At 37.7% G+C, this 24973-nt stretch overlaps 1 protein-coding gene across 5 annotated transcripts in view; it reads left to right on the top strand.

The window, feature by feature from the left end:
- Positions 1 to 24973, top strand: part of LOC150087015 (microtubule-associated serine/threonine-protein kinase 3-like) — a 912052-nt gene that overhangs the window by 846752 nt on the left and 40327 nt on the right. For all 5 annotated transcript variants that reach the window (XM_090372902.1, XM_090372903.1, XM_090372904.1 and 2 more), the window contains 2 exons: positions 11581 to 11930; positions 19162 to 19373. In XM_090372902.1, the coding sequence (XP_090229028.1) occupies positions 11581 to 11930; positions 19162 to 19373 (562 nt within the window). The remainder of the gene's footprint in view (positions 1 to 11580; positions 11931 to 19161; positions 19374 to 24973) is intronic.

The raw sequence follows: 24973 nt of genomic DNA, 5'->3' as shown, positions 1-24973 counted from the left end.
TCTATCAGATCACCTCGCCGGTGCCTAGTCTTCAGACACTGTAATTTGCAAAACTTTAGCCTTTCTACGTAAGAGCAACTCTTTGTTCCATTCACTAATCTTGTTGCCCTTCTCTGTACTCATTCCAGCAGCTCTAGATCCTTCTTGAAATGAGGCCTCCAGACCTGTGTACAGTACTCAAGATGTGGCCTCGCCATTCCCTTATACAAGGGAATAATCACCTCCTTGTCCCTGCTAGAAAAATTCCTGTATATCATTGACAAGACACCATGAGCTACTCTTGCAGCCCATCTGCACTGCTCCGAGAACTTCATATCTGCGTGCACAATTACCCTCAGGTCCTTTTCATTTTCTACCACTGTCAGTGTAGTACCACAGAGTTGATACGTTGCTCTGGGGTTACTGTTTCCCATATGTAATACTTTACATTTTGTCAATGTTAAACTTCATTTGCCACCTCTCAGCCCATCTGCTCAACCTTTCCAGATCCTGTTGCAGCAGCATAGCGTCAGTAGTGTCCTTAACAACCCTGCCAATCTTTGTATCGTCTGCAAACTTGGACATTAAGTTTGATATACCATCATCAATATTATTTATAAATACAGAAAACAATAATGGACCCAACACTGAACCCTGAGGGGACTCCACTAATAACATTAGTCCACGATGAGCAGTGTCCATTAATTACCACTCTCTGTCTTCTCCCCCTCAACCGGCGCCTCCGTAGTCAGGTGGGCAGGAGCAGTAGTGCGTAGCACACGCTTCTTGATCAGACTGGGGTTCGAGCCCATGACCACCAAATACGGAGGATGCGGAAAGTTCATGAAATGACCACCGCATATCCCCGGAACAATATGGCCTTAGTTGCTAATGCTCCTAAAAAAAACCAAATAACAAATAAATAACCCCTTCAACCATCCCTTTATCCATAGCAGCAATTTGCCTCCAATGCCAGACTGCTCCAATTTGTGCAGCAGTCTTCCATGTGCAACAGTATCAAAAGCCTTTCTAAGATCCAAATATATAATATCAAAGTTATTCCCTGCATCCAGTTCTTTTGTGACTGCATCATAGTATCCAATCAAATTGGTCAGGCAAGACTTTCCCTTAACAAAACCATGCTGTGTCCAAGCTGTAAGTGAAGTCTTGTCTAGATGATCCTGCAGTGCTTCTTTAACCAGTTCCTCCATTAATTTTCCTGGAACAGAAGTTAAACTCAGAGGTCTATAATTATGTGTCAGCCTTTGATCCTCCTTTGTGAATTGGGGTCACATTTACACATCTCCTGTCTATGGGTACCTTCCCTGAGTCCAAAGAAGCTCTCATAATTATGGCTAAGGGTTTGCTTACTTCCTTTGCTGCTTCCTTTAATATAACGGGATAGATCCCATCCACCCCGGGTGCCTTTTTTATGTTTATCCTCAACAATTTCTCCTCCACTTTCCTCTCAGTTATTACAAAATCATCACTGTCAGAGTTTACTTCACCTCTGGCATTCCCCTTCTTGAATAACTCTTCATGTGTGAATGTAGATGCAAAATACTCGTTTAGTTTGTTCGCCACCTGAGAAGGATCCTCAACTGTTGAACCATCAATATCCAGTGAACCAATCTGATTCATCCCTTTCCTTCTAGAGTTTACATAGGTAAAGAACTCTTTTCTGTTTTTCTTTGCCAAGGATTTCTCATAATCTGCCTTTGCCTGCCTAATATCCTTTGTGACTTGGTTACAGACCAGCTTATATCTATCATAGGCCTCCATGTCACCCATTAATTTATATGTATGCCATGCATTTTTCTTCTCTGCCATATGTCTCATTAGTTCATCTGACATCCATTTAGGCCTAAACCTTGAACATTATTTCTTAGTTGGTATGTAAAGCCCTAGTAGCTTCCAAGATAAGTTCTTTGAATGCTTTCCATTTTGAATTTGCTGTTGGTAACATCATCAGTTGGTCCCACTGTATAGAATTTAAATACTGTCTCAGACCATTGTAGTTGCCTTTACGAATTCAAAAACCCTTCCCTTTGCCTCCGATGGTAGTTACCTCTTTGAGTAAATCCCACTTCAGCACACTGTGATCACTGCCACCTAGTGGTTCCTTTATCTGCAGATTCTTAATGCATGAAGAATCACCACTGATAATCAGATCAAGAGTATTAATTCCTCTAGTTGCCTCCCGAACATGCTGATGTAGAAAACAATCATCCAATAAATCCACAAAAGCCTTGCTAGTGTGTGTGAGTGACCAAACCACAAATTCCAGTCAATACCTGGGAAATTAAAATCCCCCATTATAAGACTCTTCTGATTTACTGGCCCACTCTATTTCCCTGTACAGTTTCTTATTATACTCATCAGAGTCATTAGGTATATAGCACACTCCTACTCTCAATTTTGATCTCCCAATGCTTATGTCACACCAAACTGACCCGACACTGCCCTGTCCATCAATGTCGACTGGGTTCACTTCCTTGGATTTTATGTGTTTCTTAACTAATAACATAACCCCCTCCTCCTTTCCTATCCTGTCTATCCTTTCTGTAGACGTTGTACTCCCCAAATTCCAGTTCTGCATTACTTATATCTGTGTAACACCACGTCTCTGATATCCCAACAATATCTGCCTTTGATGTTTTGAGCAATACCTCAAATTCATCAAATTTATTTACCAAATTCCTAGCATTGGTGTACACGCAAGTATACATGCATCTGTTCCTATTCTTAGCTACCCTAACACAGCCCATGTGTTTACTTGTACCGCAATGACTCCCAGCAGTCTCTGAAATATCCTGCTTCTTGTTTTCCAGGCTTCTGCTCATTCCAATAGAAGCAGTGCAAGAATCACTTTCACCTCTGCCTGCGGCTACTGTTAAACCATTAGTCCTTGTATTCCCCCAAGCTAGCAGTTTTCCAACCCACCTAACACTGCCTCGATAGCATCAGGAAATATTCTTGCATTCTTTCTATTTAAGTGTATCCCATCCCTGTAGAAGCAGTCTCTCCTGTTAACAAGTACAGACCAGGCTGAAAAAAATTCGACCTCTTGAGCCTTGTACAATCTTTCCAGGGCCGAATTGATCAACAAGGCTCTCATCATATAATCCCTCCTATTGTGTCTGGGCAGAATTGCAGACACTTTCAAATTCAACTCTGATTCACGGCTTTTTTTCAACAGTGACCTGTACTTGTTAAGTAATTCTGCCGGTCTCATACTCTTAATATCATTAGTTCGAAAAACCCTCCTTCTAAATTTCCACAGCCAACGGCCTCTCCAGCTGCGTACTTATCAGCTGGAGACATTGATTCTCGAAACGATGCTCGAAAGGTAAACTTGCTGACATTATGCCTATCCCCTCCCTTTTTTGTAATTTTATAATTTTGAAATTTTTGTAATTGCACACTTTTGTAATTTTTCCTACACGAGATAAAAAAAAAATTTAATAAAAAATTCTATTTACATGTTCATTGAACATTTCTTTTTTGCTCCAATCAAATTCAGCAAGCATAGTTGCAAGTGCTGCGTAAGCCTTTAGGGAAATTCCGACTTACATAAAATAAGACTTACCCAGAGTTCCGCAGAACACAGCCCTTACGTAAGTCGGGGAATGCCTGTAATTGCAAGAGAAATTTCCAAGACATTGTACAGAGAAGATTAAGACAGGATTTTTTATTAGTCCACAATGAGGCAACTTTTCAAAGACAAACAACAGTTCAGGTGTGTCCTTAGTGATAGCGAGAAATCATCATGGAAAGCCTTTCAAAATATTTCGACTGGTTTTCTAGGATATGTTAAAGCCGGCAATTACAGGCAGCTTGTGGAAGATCTCATTACTTCTTACAAAAAACTGGGGTGCAACATATCATTGAAGATGCCTTTCTTATACTCACACCTTGATTTCTTCCCACTAAACTGTGTGGTACCATCAGCAGTGAACATGGTGAGCATTTCCATCAAGACATTGCAGCGTTGAAACAAAGATATAAAAGCAAATGGAGTGCCGCCATGTTAGCAGATTATTGTTGGATTGTGAAAATGGATGCTCCCGAACAGTGCCTGATTAAGGCACTGGCTAACAGACAGCCGCTCAAGGTGCCATTTTTACAGGGTTGCCAGAAGCTGAAGAGCAAGGGAATTTTTTTTACAAAACCTAAGCCTAACATCTGCAGCCATAAATTGAAGTATCAATTGAAAGATTCTTCTATATTTCAATGTGTGCCATTCTGGCTTCACTTGTATCGATATAAATTGCAATCAAAATTCGATATCTTATTTCAGACGTCGAACAGGCCTTCCGAAAGGACTCTCTGGCAATTATAGCTTGGAGTCCGGCCGTACGCAGATTTCTAGTATATGCAAAGTTGCACCGAAATAATCTTTCTGCCCTTGGCACTTCAATACTTTAGTCCTGCCCTTCTCCCCAAAGCTGAATACAAGCAAAAGGCAAAAAGGTTCCATGTTTGATACAGGTGTGTTCATAGCTACATCTTACTGGCATATAAATAAAAAATACCTTGTATAAATATAAAAAACTACTACTTTTTTTTTTTTTAAAAAACAAGAGCCAATTTGCCATTTTGAGCACTATTTCCATGTTTAGCATCCCAAAATCTATAAAGTAAACTTACTTTCTTGCCTGTAACATGATATGACCCAAAATTTGGTAAGTGTTATTGCCCATATTTTCTAGCACATACCCATGAATAGGTGCACTGTAGCCACTGTGCCTTAGGCACCACTAAACACCCATAGTGTGCGTGCGTGCGTGCACACACACACACACACACACACACACACACACACACACACACACACACACACACACACACACACACACACACAAAGGATTTCCATCCAGTTATGACAGATCAGATCAATAAAATTAAATTTGACTGTAGCCAAGTGGCCAGATACAACAACAGAACACCAGGGGCTCACAACTGGTGAGTGTGGGCTTGGCACACCCAGGGTCCTGAGCTGGATATCATCATTCTTCTCTTTCTTGGTGATATCATCATTCTTCTCTTGCTTCCCTTCTACTTCTCTCTCTCTCTCTCTCTCTCTCTCTCTCTCTCTCTCGGGGTAATTCAGAAAATTTTTTTTTTTTGCTGGTGCAGCATAAGTCTCCTTGCACCATATGGCTAATAATAAATAATAATAATAACACACACATGATACACACAAACCTACATCGTTCACATATCTGGCCCATTTGTAGTGATACTGTTCTTCACAGAGATACAAGGCTGAGTTGAATTGATGTTCTAGGAGCCGCCCTTTACAAAAACCGTCACATGTCAAGTTTCGCCCAGGCATGTGGGAATACCAGGAAATGAGCATGCAGTTCAAGCAGCAAGGCAATCTGCGGATTTTCGGTTCAATCTCATTTCTTTATACTGATTATACGCCAGTCATACCATGGATATGTACTACTGATTTGTGGTCTTAAATGTCTCAAAATACCAAATATAACATTTACCAAATGTCTCAAAATACCAAGACAAATAACAAGCTTCTTAACATAAAACAGAATCTACAGCTGCAGATATCCACTTTTTGATTAAACAGGAATGAAGAAGTCATGCTCATGAGTGTATGAATTAGCCATACAGCTTTTAACGCACCTCTTTTTACTGCTAGTGAAGGGTCTCCCACATTTCCTGCTCTACTTTCCTACCATTAAGCATATTGAGTAATGTGCATACTCATTGAGTATACACATTACTCAACTGTCTTTGAGATCTCTGCGTAACTTACACAAACTAACTCATATTATTGAAAATGAACCAGTTTATCAGAGTTTACTTACTGAAAAATGGTTAACTTATAGATTTATTTTGCTCCTTATATCAACACTCTCCAAAGTAACAGGAACAATTTGATTATGATAGCCCATATAAATATGGTTGATCCAATCCATCATAATGATCGAAGAATTTCATTGGGCACTTATCAGACATCACCTGTTTATAACTTACAAAAGTTTTTAAACCTCCACTTGGTTCTTCACCAAGAAGAACCAATCTTTGTTATCTTTGCAGCATAGTTCAATAGAATTCTTCTATTGAACTATGCTGAAAAGATAAAGAATCCTTTGCAGTCTTTTGTTGGAATATCTGTATGAACTGAAATGAGGAAACATTTACCAAAATAGACCATGAATAAATTAGACTTACTAAAATAGACCATGAATAAATAGACTTACCAAAATAGACCATGAATAAAGATCATTGGCAGAGAGCATACAGGTAAGCATGTGAATATAAAGTATTAGTTTTTACATTTAGAAGGGTGAAGTCTCCTGCAGGCTAACGCAAACTGGTTTATACTTCTTTAGGAGGATCTTGATGTCATCTTTATTTCACCAAAATCCATAATAACAATTCCACTCAAGGAATTCAGACATTATTTGGGATTGGCTTCTGAAGTGCTGAGGGTTTGGTTTTTTCAGCTGTAGATTTTTCTTTTTGGAGAAGTATAAACACCGTCCTGTGTCCATTTCTTTCTCTACAAAGAGTTCTAAGGCTGTCATCTGGTACTTTCTTCACTTTAACATCCATTTTTATCTTTTGTTTCATTTCTTACTTCAGTTTTTTGTGATTTCCCTTTACTATTTGATTGGGGGCATGCAGAATTGAGAGCTGATTGATCTTTCTAGATGAGTGTTTGCATTTAAAAAATAGCACAGTAAATGTCTCTTTGAGTGGTATAGTTATTTCAGCTTATGTTTTGATGGAAGACAAACTTTATCATTAGCATCAGCAGTGGCTAATGATGCCAGAAAGCAAGCTTATACAACATCAGGCAAAGAAAAAAAGAAGACACCTGCCATTTTACCTATTCATTTCCTCCCATGGTTTCTCTAGTTCTTCCTTGAATTTATTTAAACTATCAACTTCTACAACAACAGATGGCAGTTTGTGCCTGCAATCAGCCACCTGCTGGCTAAACAAACTTTTGCACATCTATTCTGTAACCATCCTTCCTCAATTTGAATTTCTGCCCGTGTGTGTGTGTGTGTGTGTGTGTGTGTGTGTGTGTGTGTGTGTGTGTGTGTGTGTGTGTGTGTGTGTGTGTGTGTGTGTGTGTGTGGTCTTAACAAGAAGAATCATCCCATCAGCATTGAGCTTGCTCAATTCATTCCTTAACTGCCTGCCTAGGCGCCTCCATAGCCAGGTGGGAAGGAGCAGCAGTGCATAGCACACGCTTCTTGATTACACCGGGGTTCAAGCCCGTCACCACCAAATACGGAGGATGCGGAAAGGTCAGGGAATGACCACCGCATATCCCGGAGCAATATGGCCTTAGTTGCTAATGCTCCTAAAAATAACAAATAATCTTAACTGCCTCAATCAAATCACTTTGCAGTTTGCAGAACTGAAGACTTTCTTGGTAAGAGCACCTTTGTTCCCCTCACCAATCTTATTGCCCTTCTCTGTACTCATTCCAGCAGCTCCACATCCTTCCTAAAATAAGGCCTCCAGACCTGTATGTGGTACTCAAGATGTGGGCTGACCATTGCCTCATACAATGAGATAATCACCTCCCTCTCCCTGCTAGCAAAATTCCTGTATATCATTGACAAGACCCCATGATCTGCCATGGCAGCCTGTCTGCACTGATCTGAAAATTTCATATCTAGCTGCACAATTACCACCAAGTCTTTTTCATTCTCCACTACCCGGAGTATAGTACTGCACAGTTGGTACGTTATTCTGACGTTACTGTTACCCATATGTAATACTTTGCATTTGTCAGTGTTGAACTTCAGTTATCATTTCTCAGCCCATCTGCCTAACTTTTCTAGATTCTGTTGAAGTAGCATACCATCATTCCTGTCATTAATCATTCTGCCAACCTTTGTATCATCTGCAAACTTGGACATTGAGCCTGATATGCCTTCATCAATATTAGTGATAAATATAGAAAACAACAATGGATCCAACCCTGAACTCTTGAGGACTCCACTAATAACATTAATCCACAAAGATCAATGTCCATTGATTACCACAGTCTTTTCCCACTCAACTATCCCTTTATCTATAGCAGCAATTTGTCCTTAATGCCACACTGCTCCAATCTGCACAGCAGTCTTTTATGTGCAACAGATCAAAGGCTTTCCTGAAATCCAAGTATATGATATCAAAATTATTTTCTGCATTCAGTTCCTTTGCAACAACATCGTAGTAACTAATCAAATTGGTCAAACAAGATTTGCCTTTAACAAACAGATGCTGTGTCTGAACTATAATTGCAAACTTGTCTAGATCATCCAGCATTACTTGTTTTAGCGCCGACCGGGCTAGCCGAGTGGGTAAAGTACCTGCCCGGCAACCCAAAGGTCGCGGGTTCGATTCCCGCCTCGGGCTTGGATCAAAGTACTGCAAAAACCTTGGGAGGTGCAATATGGCCACAGAAGCCGATGCGCCAACAACTACCAAATCAAAAAAAAAAAAAAAACTTGTTTTAGCCTGAGGAGCAAATGAACTCTGAACCTCAGGCTAAAGAGTAAGGACTCAACACCAAACTCTGAATGATTCTGGAACTTCCTTACTGTTTTCAATATTTATTAATAACAATATCCTTGGCAAATATTTCAACAAAACTGTTTCAGAGAAATAGTTAAGATTAATATAAAAGTAATTACAAAAACCTTTCTGTGGCTCCTTTTTTTTGCTAGCTAAGGTGGCAGTGGGATAGACTCAGGTAAAAATGCAGTTTGATCATTTTTTTACATGTATGACTATATCATCTATTAAAAAAATTACTATTATTGCACAAAAATTATCTGGACCTGGAAACTTACATAAAGTTGCCCATTAGCAAAAATGCCAACTTTGTTGAAAGTCTGACTTTGAAATTTGTTGATTGTGATGACAAAAGCTAAGAAATTGTCTTCTGTTCAAAGTGAACAGCAAGTTACTTTCACTGGGAGCTAAATCAGTTCTCAGGATTTGAAAATCAGTCAAAATTTTTTGGGTGTTTTTATTTTTTTAAAAATAAATTAAACCTATTCAAAAGTAATTGGGTGAAATGCTTGTCTAGTCTTTGAGCTATTCAAATTCAAAGAGTGTTCCGGACAGAGGGACAAAAGCAAATTATTATATAGATATTGATGAAGGTATATTAAGTTTAATGTCTAAGTTTACTGATAGTACAAAATTGGACACGATTCATGATAGTAAGCAGGTTTCTGCATCACAGATCAATAATATTGTACTTCTGTTAAAAATATTATTTATAGTGTAACACTAAAGCAATTCATAATGAAAATTTACATTACACCAGTGAAATTATTCTGGTCTTTGCATTATGTTTGTAAAATTGCCTATTCTAAAATCACTAGAAGTAAGTCCTTACTTAGGTAAATTGTTTCAAAGAAAATTCCTTTTAAGGAATTGACCTGAATGATTGCTTTTATATTAAATTTTATTAGATAGTATGAGTCAGAGCTGTACTACTCAATATGTTCTACATTGATAATAATATTAGTAAAATAATAAGAGGAGTTTACCTCAGTATAGTGCGTAGAACACTTCCATATGATGACCTCCAGAAATTAAAACGGAAAAAATGAAAAAATCGACAACTTACCGGTACATTAGAGTAAAATATAAATAATTAAATAATCAATTTAACACAATTCAAATCAATTTAAAACAATTAAAAATCAAATTAACGCAATTAAAAGAATCTAACGAAAAAATTCAAAACGATTTTCCTTCCTGAAGCTGACAACGCTTTTCGACCGTATGTCGTGATCACAGGAATGAAAATTACCGAATCGGCTTAAACCTGATACTTAAATAGAGATTATTTGTCTTTGCGCATGCACATAAAGGTCCACGCATCGGAGATCAAATATGGCCGCCGAACATTAACAGAATTCTCGTGTAATTTAATTTCAACGGTTTCTGCAATTAATAGTCGCGTATAATTACGTTGAACGTTAAGTATTTTGGCTTCGTTAAATAAAAAAGTATGTTTTTCGTTAATGGCATGAAGGGCTAATTCTGACGCAGCTGAACGAGAAGCACGAACTGAGGCTTCACGTTGATTTACACGAATATTAATAGAAAATCGGGTCGAACCCTCATAAGACGAGTCGCAATCACCGCAAGAAATGTTGTATACCAGATCATTAATTTGTGTTGCGAACGCTGAAAGAACCGAGCGATTGTTCAGTATAGTGTGTAACTTCCGTATTGGCCTAGCTACAATTTTAAATTCGGTATCTTTAAAGAATCTGTTACGCTGTTTGTGCCACTGTTCAACATATGGGACAGAAATAAAGTATTTTTTGATATTACTATTGTTGATTGGTGTAGTATTTTGTATCCTATCCTTAGCTTGTACCCTAATTCGGTTTATTGTGGTAATGGAGTAACCCCTGTTTAAGAATCTGCTAGTTAATATTTGTATTTCTGAGTCCAAAGCAGATTCCGTCGTTGAATATTTATAGGCATTAAGAAATTGATTAAAGATAATTGATCTTTTGTAGGTGAACGGGTGATAGCTATTATAATGTAGAAGCATACCGGTGTTTGTAGGTTTTCGATAGATGCTAAATTGTATTTTATTCGAGTCCCGGGTAAGCGTGAAATTTAGAAAGTTTAACTTTCTAAATTTCTAAATTTAGAAAGTTTACAAGCTAAGGATAGGATACAAAATACTACACCAATCAACAATAGTAATATCAAAAAATACTTTATTTCTGTCCCATATGTTGAACAGTGGCACAAACAGCTTAACAGATTCTTTAAAGATACCGAATTTAAAATTGTAGCTTGGCCAATACGGAAGTTACACACTATACTGAACAATCGCTCAGTTCTTTCAGCGTTCGCAACACAAATTAATGATCTGGTATACAACATTTCTTGCGGTGATTGCGACTCGTCTTATGAGGGTTCGACCCGATTTTCTATTAATATTCGTGTAAATCAACGTGAAGCCTCAGTTCGTGCTTCTCGTTCAGCTGCGTCAGAATTAGCCCTTCATGCCATTAACGAAAAACATACTTTTTTTATTTAACGAAGCCAAAATACTTAACGTTCAACGTAATTATACGCGACTATTAATTGCAGAAACCGTTGAAATTAAATTACACGAGAATTCTGTTAATGTTCGGCGGCCATATTTGATCTCCGATGCGTGGACCTTTATGTGCATGCACAAAGACAAATAATCTCTATTTAAGTATCAGGTTTAAGCCGATTCGGTAATTTTCATTCCTGTGATCACAACATATGGTCGAAAAGCGTTGTCAGCTTCAGGAAGGAAAATAGTTTTGAATTTTTTCGTTAGATTCTTTTAATTGCGTTAATTTGATTTTTAATTGTTTTAAATTGATTTGAATTGTGTTAAATTGATTATTTAATTATTTATATTTTACTGTAATGTACCGGTAAGTTGTCGATTTTTTCCGTTTTAATTTCTGGAGGTTATCATACGGAAGTGTTCTACGCACTATACTGAGGTAAACTCCTCTTATTATTTTACTAATATTAAATTTTATTATATATTATATAATTTGCTTATGAAACTTTTTAAAAAATTTGTTTTTTTCTCTCACTCAGGACTCCAAAACCTAGATCTCATAGTACCCCTGAGCCCTCTCATTCGGAGCATGAAAAATCATCATCTTCCTCATCATCATCACCACATATTCAAAGAAGTTCTCAGATCACACTGAAAGACACTCTTCCTCGCTTTTCTATTAGTGTAGATTATGACAAATCAGGAGAAGAATTTAAAGAATTGTCACCTGTTGACGAGAGTGGCAACAAGAATAATTCTAAGAGTAGATCATCATTTCCACTCCCCACACGCATTTCCATTCCACCACTGTCTCCAGTTAACAAGCAAGGATCTCGTTCAGTTATTAAATCAGCATCTGCCTCAGGACTCTCCTTAATTATTCCTGCAGGTAAGCTTCTGTAAAAATTAGTGCTTTATTTTTGATATAAATTATTGATTGTAATAAAAAAGTTCAGAGTTATGCCAAGAGAGTTTTTAGTTTCCAGTCAAGGTTGCCTTTTACAAACTGAAGTGGCTCTATTTCTTTGTCCATTACAAATATGAAATTCAGAATTTCTTATAAGCACTTATGTTTTTAAGATTTCTTAAAATACATTAGCATTAGCTATGTGCTGTATTGGACAACTTGGTTTTAATTGTTTTCAACTGCTGCAGTGTTGAAGAAGAAATTGATGTGGTGTGTTTTTTTTGTTTATAAGATGTGTCACAATGTCCTATTATAAAAAAAAAAAAAAAAAAAAGTTTGTTATGATCATGAGACACATGACTCATTGTTTACTTGCACCACTTGTTTACACTTATGCTGTTTATTTCTCCATTTGATATTGCAAAGTTCTGTGGCATAATATAAATATAATTATCATAACTTATGGGGGAAAAAAAACAATGTAATTGCAGTGTGAGATAATATTTTCAGTTTTCTCCAACACTAAAAGTTTTTTAAAATTCTCCAGTGTAAAAGTTTTTATGAATCTAGCCATAATGTCAGTATTTAATTGGGAGTTTGTTTCTTCGTCACTTCAAAATACAGTAAACCCTAGGTACCTCCGTAGCCAGGTGGGCAGGAGCAGCAGTGCTTAGCACACACTTCTTGATTAGACCGGAGCTTGAGCCCGTGACCCCCGCATATCCCCGGAGCAATATGGCCTTAGTTGCTAATGCTCCTAAAAACCAAATAAACAAACAACAGTAAACCCTCACTAATCTGAATTAATTGAAGGGCGGGGGGAGATCATCTGTATTAAACAATAATCAGATTAGTGAAGCAAAAGATAGTCCTAAAAGACAAAAAAAAACTTAGAAGAACACAAATAAATGGAATATTTAATGATATAAGTAGTACTGATGAAAATAAAAAATATATATATATCACTGTAGAGCCTTTATTTAAAAACTATAAAAACACAATACTGTTATCCATCAATAGAAGACTCAGAAGTTGTACTTGACTCTGAACGTAATAATGCAGGTTTGAAGAAACTGTCATGTTTTGTCTTGATTGTATTATTATTTCATTTAATTTTTTTCTAAATGGCTCAACACCTTCAACATCACCGCTTAAGGCTTCACCACAAATTTTTCTTTTAGTGATATTGTGCCTTTGTCTAAATCACCACAGCCATCCTGAACTGCAAGTAAAATTGTGTAACTTCAAATGCTTTGCAAACTTTTCTGCTGCTACCTTTAGCTCAACACCACGCACACCAATGCCACTTGATCATTGCTATGAATACCTAAAAAGGTTTTAGGGCTTAAAAGCCTCAGACTGGAAAACTCACTAATCAAACAAGTTAGTGCATAGCATTATTTTAGTTCGTAGTAAATCACAGAAGTGGATGAAATGGAATCATTTTTATTACATCTCATAATGTGAATACCTTCATAAGGAGTTGCACTGATATTGCAATACCTCAAATGAGTAACACTTTCCCAGCAGAGAAAACTAACGTTACTCATTCTCAGCAGATACCACCACACCATATTGTAGATGCCTTTATAATGGGTTACCCTGATATTGCACTACTGTACTGCCTAATATTGCATTACTGCACCACCTCATATTGCACTAATGTTACTTATTCTTGGTGGATATCACCACCCATGGGTGGTGATATCCACCAAGAATAAGTAACATTAGTCTTCCATTTAGGAAGCGTTGCTCATTCTAGGTAGTGCAATATCAGGGTAACTCATTTTTTAAAAGTAGATAAAAAATTAGGCTAATTACTAATTATATGTTTTTTTTTTTTTTTTTTTATGAAAACCCCAAGCATGAGAGTTATTAGAACCTATAGTACTTAGTATCATGCATGGGTTGAAGGTTGAGAAGATGAAAGAAGATACTTGCATTAGGCTTGAATTTCTGTAAGATTGTAATTTTCACGGAATAAGTATGAAGGACAGTTGTTCCAAAAAACATAAGTTGAAGGTATAAACAAGGAAGAAGAAAATTTGATTTTTTGAGTTTGAATTGGGACAGTAAAAGAATGCTGACTGGTTGCAGCACATGTTCAGACTGGTTTAGAAGAGAGAGAGTGAGAATTATAGAAGCCAATTCAGAAGAACAGAACAGTGCTCATGGAAGTTTCTATAGAAAAGACATGCAGCAGAAACAGAACTTCTATAAGACAGCAAGTAGAGAGAGAGACTTTGTTAGAGATGGGTCATTAATTAACCTAACTTCCTACTTTTTAATGGAATCTAGAAGCCTGACAGAGAGGTTCTGGGGAATGCAGTGGGATGATAATTTGATGGGAGGGACTTGTCATCCTTTTTAGGAACTATCTGGATATAAGCAAATTTCTAAGCTGAAGGGGAAAAATACCCTTCTGCTTAGAAATATGGCGAAAAGTGTGGAATAAGAAAGTGAAAAAAGCCAACACAGAACAGGAGTAAGCTCAGGAGCACAGCTTTTGAGAACAAGTGGAGAAATAAAATAAGGACCTTGCACTTTCAAGGTATCGAGACTTCAAAATTCTTCTGACGTTCTTTTGATGGAAGAACACAAGAGGCATTGAATGGAATGTACTGGGAATGGTAGGAAATGGTTTACCAAGATCATCACTACACAAGGTAGAAGAAAAGTAGGATGCTGGTAGATCAGCTTTATATTTGGCTGAAGAGGCAATACAACTATCTGGTTTTGACAGAGGTGGGAATAGAAAAAGGAAAAAGTTGCAACCAATAGTTTGGCAAGAGACCAAAATGCTCAACTATCACTTGGACAAGAAGCAAGTTGTCTACTCTTTGCCTGTTCAAAATATAGTTTGGACTGATTAATAACTGGTCTGCAATTGTTGTGTCATTTTGTCATTTAGCATAGGCAGAATATGAACCTGGAGATCCAGATACAAAAGCCAGTTGTGATATGCATCATTCTTATCGTGAACAGCCATACCCAGTGGTCAGCTATAGTAGGCTCGTGAGAGCCCTTTATGTTATTTTTTTGAAAATTTGCGAGCCCATTGTCTAGATGATCATTTATTTTACAAATTAAATCCTAAATTTAATTATTGAGTATCCAGAGCTGAAACTACAGTGGGGCAAGCAGGGCCCTATCCTCAGCATTTTAATGGCACAATCGATCAGTTATGTATTTTAAAATTGCTTCATTTTTGATTTAATTAAAAGAAATCTCTGTTAAAAGAAATCTCAGAAGAACCAATCTTAGAGATACATGCCGAGGAAGAGATGGAAGTTTGTCCATTTTTTCCCAGAAAACAGAAAAAGCCTGAGCGATCCAAGCAGACCCCCATTCGTAAAAAGACAGATACAAATACAAATACAAAGCCAATATAATGCGCACAATAATACAGTGGAATTGTCGAGGTTTCCGCAGTAACATTGATGAAATTTGCAACTTAATCGATAAATATCACCTGGTAGGTATATGTCTTCAAGAAACTAACCTAACTCCACAAGTAAACACAGCAGTAAACTGTTACGATACCTATAGACAAGACCGATGCCTTTCCGGTGGAGCTCATGGTTGAGTGGCAATTCTAATTGACTCCAAAATTCCGTGTAAACGCCTCCAACAAACATCTTTGGAAGCAGTTGCAGTACGAGTCTCAATCCAGTTTACTTTCTCGCTGGTCTCACTCTACCTTCCCCCAAATCAAGAGTATGCATATTCAGACCTAGAAGCATTAGTAATCCAGCTACCACCCCCGGTCTGTATCATGGGAGATTTAAATGGATACCATCCTATGTGGGGATCCCGTCACCAAGACAAACGTGGTAAATTGATTGAGAAATTATTGGAAGAGCAAAATCTCTCTCTCTCCTTAATACTGGAATTGAGACATACATTCATTTGCCCACTGGAACAGCCTCTGCAATTAACATTTCCATATGTTCACCTGTCCTATACCCACTGATTGAATGGACAATCTTGAAAAATCCTCTTAATAGCGACCATTTTTCCAGTGGTCTGCAAAATATTAACAAATGATGTTACACATCACGATGGTCAAAAAAGATGGAGGTTTCATAAAGCTGACTCAACAAAATATAAAACAATTGCAGCAATAGACGAACAAATAATCACCACTCAGTCCATAGACAATGCTACAGCTCATGTCACAAACCAAGTTTTAATAGCAGCTGAAGCTACAGTTCCTCGGTCATCTGGAAAATATCATTAACATGACACAGCATGGTGGAATGAAGAATGCAGTATAGCCAAAAAGAGAGAAGAATAAAGCTTGGAATCTCTTCCGAAAGTATCCCATTTCCATCAACCTCATAAATTTTTAAAGAGCCAGAGCTAGATATATCCCACGTAAAAGTAGAAAGGATTCATGGATACGATTCGCCTCCACAATTAACAAAAATACAGATACCCATGTCATATGGAACAAAATCAGAAGACATAGTGGGAAATTTCTTTCAGTTCCAACTCCACTAATAATCTGGAATGGACAGAAGATAACTAACTCCAAGGAAATTGCAAACTTACTTGCAACTACTTTTGCAAATATATCAGCAGTATCGGCATATACCCCATCCTTTCAGAAAACGAAAACTGTAGCTGAAAAATACAGACTAAACTTTAATACCAGCCAACAACTCCCATATAACCAACCTTTCAACATAGAAGAATTGCAAAAAGCTCTGGCTAAGTCTAGGAAGAGTGCAGCAGGACCTGATGGAGTTCACTATGAAATGATCCAACAACTTAATCAAAACCAATAGCCCTAACAAGTTGCCTTGGGAAGATCCTCGAGAAAATGGTGAACAATAGATTAACCTGGTTTTTAGAAACATATAATGTACTTAACATAAATCAATATGGCTTTCGTAAAAATAGATCATCTCTAGATCCCATGATAAAAGCAGAAGCAAATATCCGTAATGCTTTTCTAAGGAATGAGCATCTGATAATGATCAGTCTTGATATAGAAAAGGCCTTTGATACTACCTGGCGATATGGCATTCTTAATGATCTCCACAGCATTGGTTTGCGAGGCAGCTTACCACTCTTGGTAAAAAATTTGCTGAAAGTCAGAACCTTCCAAGTAAAATATCAAAACAAATATATACTCAGGAAGAAGGAGTTCCTCAGGGCTCAGTACTGAGCGCAACCTTGTTTGCAATCAAAATAAATTCCATTACATAAGACCTGCCAAAAACAGTGGAAACATTCCTTTATACAAATGAAATGATGTCACTATTTCGTTGTCACAAAACATGAACATGATTGAAAGGCAATTACAAAGCGCAGTGAAAAAAATAGAATTGTGGATTAAAAACAATGGCCATACATTTCTGTAGAAAGCGAAAAATGCACCCAGATCCAGAAATAAGACTAGAAAACCAGCTGATACCTCTAGCAAATAGTATACGTTTCCTTGGCCTGATTCTCGATAAAAAACTTAACTTTTTGGAACACATCAAACGCCTCCGAACAACCTGTCAAAAAAAACTAAATATTCTCAGAGTTCTTTCTGCAATGAAGTGGGGAGCTGATCGGTTCACACTACTTCACCTATACCATGCTATAATCAGATCAAGACTAGACTGTGGAGCCCCCTGTGTATAGCTCGTGTAGACCAAGTGTCATCAAATGGCTTGATTCTATACATCATAGTGCCTTACGAATCTCCTTAGGGGCATACAGAACTTCACCAGTCCAAAGCTTATATGCAGAGACCCATGAGCCTCACTATATCTCCGGAGGCAAATAAACTATGCTATTAAAATCCGAAGTCTTCCTTATCATCCTACTTGGCAGTATCTTTTTAACCCACAGTGGGAAATTCTCTACAATAATAAACCCACAGTAAATAAACCAGCTGGAATACGACTAAAAGAAATAGTTTCAAAATGGGGCCTAAGCTTTGACAACATACATGAGGATAATAGCATAAGTATTCCACCATGGTACACTTTCACATCTAATTATGACACTTATTTTCAACAATGGGGAAAAAGCACTTTGGCAAATGTCAACATAAAACAGATGCATGCAGCCCACTCATCACAGTTTTTTGAATATCTTCATATATATATAGACGGCTCTAAAACAGATACCAAAGTTGGTGCTGCAGTGGTCTTTCCACACACTGTTCTCTCACAGCAACTCCCAAACCAATGCAGCAGCTATTCTGCCAAGCTATTCGCCCTACTAATGGCCTTAAAATACATAGCATCTTCCCCGCATCTGAAACACCTCATATACACTGATTCATTGAGTGCAATACATGCTCTGCAACAAAGGCAGACTCCATCACATCCCTTTCTTTATCAGATACAAGCTCATCTTGTGAAACTCAAAAGCAAAATGATGCAAGTAAAATTCTGTTGGATCCCAGGACATACAGGCATTGGAGGTAATGAAAGAGCCGATAGAGCAGCAAAGAATCCTACAAATACAAACCTAAGGCTTTACAAAGTTCCACATTCCGATTACAGACCAATTATAAAACAAATTCTCCATACTCAGTGGTCACAAATGTGGCAAAATGAATCAAACAACAAACTGTTTCAAATAAAACATGAACTTCAGCCATGGAATTCGAGTCTTCATAAAAATCGGCACGAAGAAGTCATTTTAACCAGACTGCGCATTGGACATACACATCTCACACACTTTTACTTACTCACCAAAGCAAACCCTCCAGAATGTTTTCACTGTTCTTGTCAACTCACTGTAAAACATATCCTTATAAAATGTCCCCCATACCACATGGTGCGACAATCAGCCTTCCATCTCCCTATAAATCTTCAAGATTCCCTGACTTTATCTCAAATCCTAGGCGATAACTCCAACATTGAAAATATATTTACTTATTTAAAACTAATAGGATATTTTAGCCAGATATAAACCATACTTAAGAAATGCCAATGCCATTGTCACATAATACTGATAGATGGGCGCAATATGGCCAAAGTTGCTTTTGTGCCAAAAAAAAAATCCAACAGCAGCAGCTTGTCATTCGTTGCTTGCTACTATTGGTATGCAAAATGCATCTATTAATAGTACATACTTTACCTTTTCTTTTTTACTTGACAGATATAGATTGCATGATGCAAGAAAGTATTAAGTCAATATGTGTTTTATTTTAATAACTTGAAGATTTGTTTATTTTTCTTACTCTACCTTTCTCACCCTACAGAAGATCTCACCCCACAACCTATTGGCTCACCTGGTGGTTCTAGTACAAGTTCTCGTGATACTTCGCCCAGTCGTGAGCTGAGCCCTTTAGTGGCTCAGCTGAAGCCACCAATTATCATTCGACGTGGTGCAAGAGGTTTTGGTTTTACTGTTAGAGCTATTCGTGTGTACTATGGCGATTCAGATGTATATACTGTGCATCATTTAATTATGGTAAGTAAAAAACAAAATTTGAAAAAGTTATAAAATTATAAAATAGATTTAGAAGCATTCCTTTCATTCATATTTTTCTTCCCACGCCCATAGTATCCTCACAAAAATCCAAGGTGCTTCTTGAAGAAGCAGACTGGGGAGACAATTAAGTATTATGTATAAAAAGACACTCAAGAGCCATATGAATTTGAGAAAAAATGTGAGCTTATTGAGGTTTAATCATACATAAACTGCAGCCATTATCAAACCCACTGCAAGATGGAAGCCTCCTCAACAATTCATGCTCAGAGAAATGGACCATAATCTTCCACGCTGGTTCATTTCCCTCAGCATGAATTGTTGAGGAGGGTTCCATCCTGCAGTGGGTTTGATAATGGCTGCAGTTTACCTAATCATACATATTTATATATAATTAAAAATATATATGAAGTAGTTCATGATATGACATAAAAGCAAGTAAAGGTATATAAATGTAGAATGCTATTATGTAAAGTAGATTTAACCAATTATTAAGCTAACATCAGGCTGTGGTAGAGGAGAATATGAAGAACTAGATAAATGATGTATTGTAAAGCTATGTGCATTAGAGAGAAGAGTGCAAGCCAAGAATGTTAATAGAAGTAGAAGGGGGGGGAATATATATATATATATATGAGAAATATGTGGGTTAATTATACTGCAGGGAAAAGGTACAAGTGCCTTGAGAGCTAAAATCAAAGAGAAAAACCTAAAAAAAAAAAAATAATAATAATTAAATTAATAAAATTATTGCTAAATTATTATTAGTAAAAGGAAAGCGTATATTGAATAGCATATCATCAAAGGCTAGCAATGCACCCAAATAATCAGCAGAAGCTATCTGTTTCTAATTGCCATTTATAACTAGGACCTAAAAGTAGGCCAAATAGCCTTAGTGAGAAAAAGGTAATAAATTATCAACAATTCAGGAGCTTATTATTTTCAGAATAACAGCTAACCCAACAGATAGCAGATCAGACCATTCTGTACATATAGTGTGGGGGATAGGGTATAGAATAAGCTAGGGCTAAATTAGGCAAAGGGAAGAATACAGGGTAGAAATGATACTTTAATTGTCCTCAAATTGCTCTAAGGCTCGTGGCGTGTAAAGATTAGAATAAAAAAGCAAAAAAAAAAAAAAAACCACCTAAAAGAAAAAATTTTTTTCCAATAGTACTTGGACATATTGAGCAAAACTGCAAACCTATAAGGTCGGCAGTTGTTTTGTTGTGTTCATACAAATCCTACTTGAGTAATATGAGGACCTACTCCCCCTGATATACACTAGAAATTAAATTGAAATTTAATTTCTGATGCAGTGTGGACTTTAAAACCTTTTGCTTTTTTCTGAAAAATATCCTATTTTTTGCCTGGTTCCCAAAAATTTATTTTCCTCCTGCTTACAAATATCCAGCTGTTTGAAAGTCAGACAGAGTTGGCAGCTATGGTAATGTGTCACAGTCAAAAGTAATGTGAAGTTGCGAAGAACATGCACCAATGGCTGATACACAGAAAAGGTTTCATCTTCAGTCGCTGTCTTTGAGATAACCCCCAGAGATTAAAAAAATCGCATGGGTTTAAATTAGGTAATGTTAAAAACATTGGAGAAAAGTGATACTTTCTCCAGTGTTTCTTGAGTCTTGATTATTCAAGGTTTCTTGAGTCTCGATTACTCATACATAAAAATCAGTATGAATTTCAATGAAATAGATCAGTATTAGATTTAATGTGACTGAAGCACAATTAGACTAAGGCACAATTTTATGATTGGTTGTGGAAAACACCTTTGATACCATGTAGATGACAGTTTGGTATCCTACACAGTCTGCACATGTTTGGACTCTGAGGCAAGCTTCCCTTATTCAGTTTCTCAGAAGGCAGAAACTTTCAAATTCAAATTATCAATGTGTCCTCTTTCAAAAGGGAGAAAGTGTTTTATTAGATGGAGTTTGTATAAGTGCCATATTGTTTATAAATAAGAATCAATAACCTCATATTAGATATTCGAAATTAATTGGCATGCAAATGACATTTTATCTCATGTCAAACAAAAATATATAAATTCCACCGAGACAGAGCTCTGTGGAATTTATATTTTTCGCTAAATGAGCCCTGGAGCTCGTTTAGCGAAACTCATCTCTAGATATTCCATAATGGCCATAATGGCTGTTGGTTATCAGCACACAAATTTATTTGTATTCATTTCTGTTAAAAATGGAGGAGTCACCCTGAAACTGGATTATAGTGAATGACACCTTAAACGACACATTGTGTATGAAGGTGGTTCAATAAAGAATTGCCCTGACCTAGCTGCAGAGGTGCTAGCCTGTTGATTCTTGGCACAGGTTTTAGTCCTTCTCTATATAGCCATGCAGATTTACACATTTTTCCCATCAATGGATGAGGCTGCGGATACCGTTTTAGTAGAAGTGGTGAGATTGGTCTTTGAACCCTAACTCTGTTGCAGAAATGAGTGTCTCGTAGTCAGGGAAGTGGGCCCCCGAAGAAATGATTTGAGGGAATGAAACAAGAAGTCCGATGGTGCAAGAACAAGTGAATAGGCTGGATGGGGCAGTATTTCATATCCACAAGTGGCCGCTTGTTTTGTTGCAATTTCAGAAGTTTTGAACTGGGGCATTGTCTTGAAGCATTCTCACACTTTTGGACAGCATGCTGTGCCTACATGTTTTGATTTTCTCCCGTAATTTTGTGAGTAATTTGGCATAATAGGCACCTGTAATTGCTCTACCTTTCGGCAGGTAATCAGTCATTATTACGCCTTTCTCATCCCAAAACACTGTCAGCAAGACCTTTCCTGCTGATGCTTGGACCTTTGCCTACTTGGGGGGGGGGGACCATGATGTCGCCATTCAATGGACTGCTTTTTACTTTCAGGGTTGAAACGGTGTATCCAACTTTCATCCTGAGTGATTAGACAAGAGAAAACGTCTTCCTCATATTTTTGGCACAGGGCTAACAACTCTTGTAATTTCTGTTGTCTATCAGCCTTCTGGAAACCAGTCAATAATCGGGAATCTTTCTTGCACTCAGTTTCCATAAATGGAGTTGGTCATGAAGGACTGTTTCAACAGAGCCCCCTAATTTCCACCTCCTGGAACAATTCGCGCAAAGATATCTAGCGATCTTCCAGGATTAACAACTCCACTTTTCTGATCGTGCTGTCATCAATGGCTGAATGGGGACAACCTGGAATGGGCTCAGATTTTACCGATGTCCGACCACACCTAAACTGTCTATGCCTGTGCTTCACAATGCCATAGGATGGGGCTTCATCCTTATATGTAGCAGTCATCTCCTCGTGGATTTCTTTAGAAGATTTCCCCTTCAAGAACAGATACCGGATTACAGCTCTGGCTTCAACTTTGTCTATGATGCTACTTTGTCACACGTTCAACTCTGTAAGAGAAAAACAAATTAAGATGTAGGGCTGAGATTTTACAGCTTTCGTACAGAGATATATATGATGCTACTCACAAAATGTTATGACTCTGCAATGTGTGGAAGTAGGTGAGGGCAATTCTTTATTGAACCACCCTTGTATCTAAGAACCATTTATTTGAAAAAAATTAAATATACTGAGAGTGCTGTCTGCAGTGAAATGAGGTGTGGATCGATATACCATAGTTCATGTATAACTCTGTGAATATGGTTCTACTTTTTACCTAGCTCTGAATCTGCCAGAAAAAGTGCACTCATTTGACTTGAGTGACTCATCTGACTGTCCATCACATTGCCCTAAGTATTTGCTCTAGGTGCATAAAGAAAAACAGCCCCTGTCCATACTCTGTAATAAAGACAAGATTTTGCTCAATTTTCAGGGCCCTGAGTGCCAATCAATAGTGACAAGCGATTTTTTTACTGTGATTATAGAGTGCTCTCTAAAGTGATATAGGTGCCTCCATAGCCAGGTGGGAAGGAGCAGCAGTGCATAGCACACGCTTCTTGATTAGACCGGGGTTCGAGCCCGTCACCGCCAAATACGGAAGATGCGGAAAGGTCAGGGAATGACCACCGCATATCCCGGAGCAATATGGCCTTAGTTGCTAATGCTCCTAAAAATAACAAATAACCTTAACTGCCTCAATCACATCACTTTGCAGTTTGCAGAACTGAAGACTTTCTTGGTAAGAGCACCCTTTGTTCCCCTCACCAATCTGAGTTCTCCTCTTCCACTCACAAAACCAAATAATGCAACAAGTCATACAATGGAATTGCAAAGGTTTTCACAGCAATATTGATGATATCTTTGAACTAATTCACCGTTACAGTCCTGCTGCCATATGCTTACAAGAAACAAATTTGTTATTATTATTAGCTACATGGTGCAAGGAAGCTTGAGGTTTATACTGCACCAGCCAAAAAAAAATCCCCAGTTACCCTGAGACAGACACAGAGAGAGAGAGAGAGAGAGAGAGAGTCAAAAGTAGAAAGAAATCGCCAAGAAAGAGAAGAATGATGATATCCAGCTGAGGACCCTGAGCTGGATATCATCATATCCAGGGTGTGCCAAGCCCATACTCACCTGGCGCCTCCATATCCAGGTGGTCAGGAGCAGCAGTGCATAGCACATGCTTCTTGATTAGACCGGGGTTCAAGCCCATGACCACCAAATGCAGAGGATGCGGAAAGGTCAGGGAATGACCACCGCATATTCCCAGAGCAATATGGCCTTAGTTGCTAATGCTCCTAAAAACCAAATAATAATAATATAATAACCATACTCACCAGATGTGAGCCCCTGGGTTTTTAACAACAAAAATATCCATTTCAGTCAAAAACTATACTATCTTCAGAAAAGATTGATCTGAAACTAACAGCCCCCATGGAGGAGTAGCTATACTAGTGGAATCATGAGTTCCCTCCAGGCACATTCCATTGCAAACACAATTAGAAGCTGTTGCTACCTGTATAGTAATCGGTTTCACATTGACAGTGGTCTCAATATATCTTCCACCAAACCATCCATGCACAATTTAGGATCTGGAAAATCTTATTTCTTAATTACTGTCTGTGTATTAGGAGATTTTAATGGACATCATCCATTCTGGGCTTCTCTGGTCTCGGACGTGGTGAGCTTATTGAATTGCTACTTGACAAAGAGAATTTGACACTATTAAACACTGGCTTACCTACTTACATCCATTTTCCTACTGGCTCAACCACTTCATTAGATCTCTCAATCTGCTCTCCAATCCTCTTCCCAACTGTAGAGTGGGCAGTACACGACAATCCTCTAAACAGTGACCATTATCTGCTGATTTGTAGCATTCAAACCACCAGGTCCAAACAAACAGAAACAAAAAAGAAATGGAATTTTTCAAAAGCTAACTGGACAAAATTTACCAATCATATCCTTTGACAAGGATATCATTGAGTCTTCTGCTATTGACACTGCCACCGATCATATCAAAATGCAGATACTAACAGCTGCAACAGCCACCATCCCACAGTCTCAAATAAGAAACCATCAGCATACCTATCACTGGTGGAATGGTGATTGTAAAAAAGCAAAAAGAGAAATAAACGCAGCATGGAACACCTTCTGCAAATATCCAACCACT

The sequence above is a fragment of the Mastigoproctus giganteus genome, chromosome 4, assembly GCF_048544385.1.
Source record: "Mastigoproctus giganteus isolate SK-2022 chromosome 4, ASM4854438v1, whole genome shotgun sequence".
NCBI lineage: Eukaryota > Metazoa > Arthropoda > Arachnida > Uropygi > Thelyphonidae > Mastigoproctus > Mastigoproctus giganteus.
The sequence above is the reverse complement of the archived record's forward strand: the minus strand, read 5'-3'. Positions and strand labels throughout refer to the sequence as shown.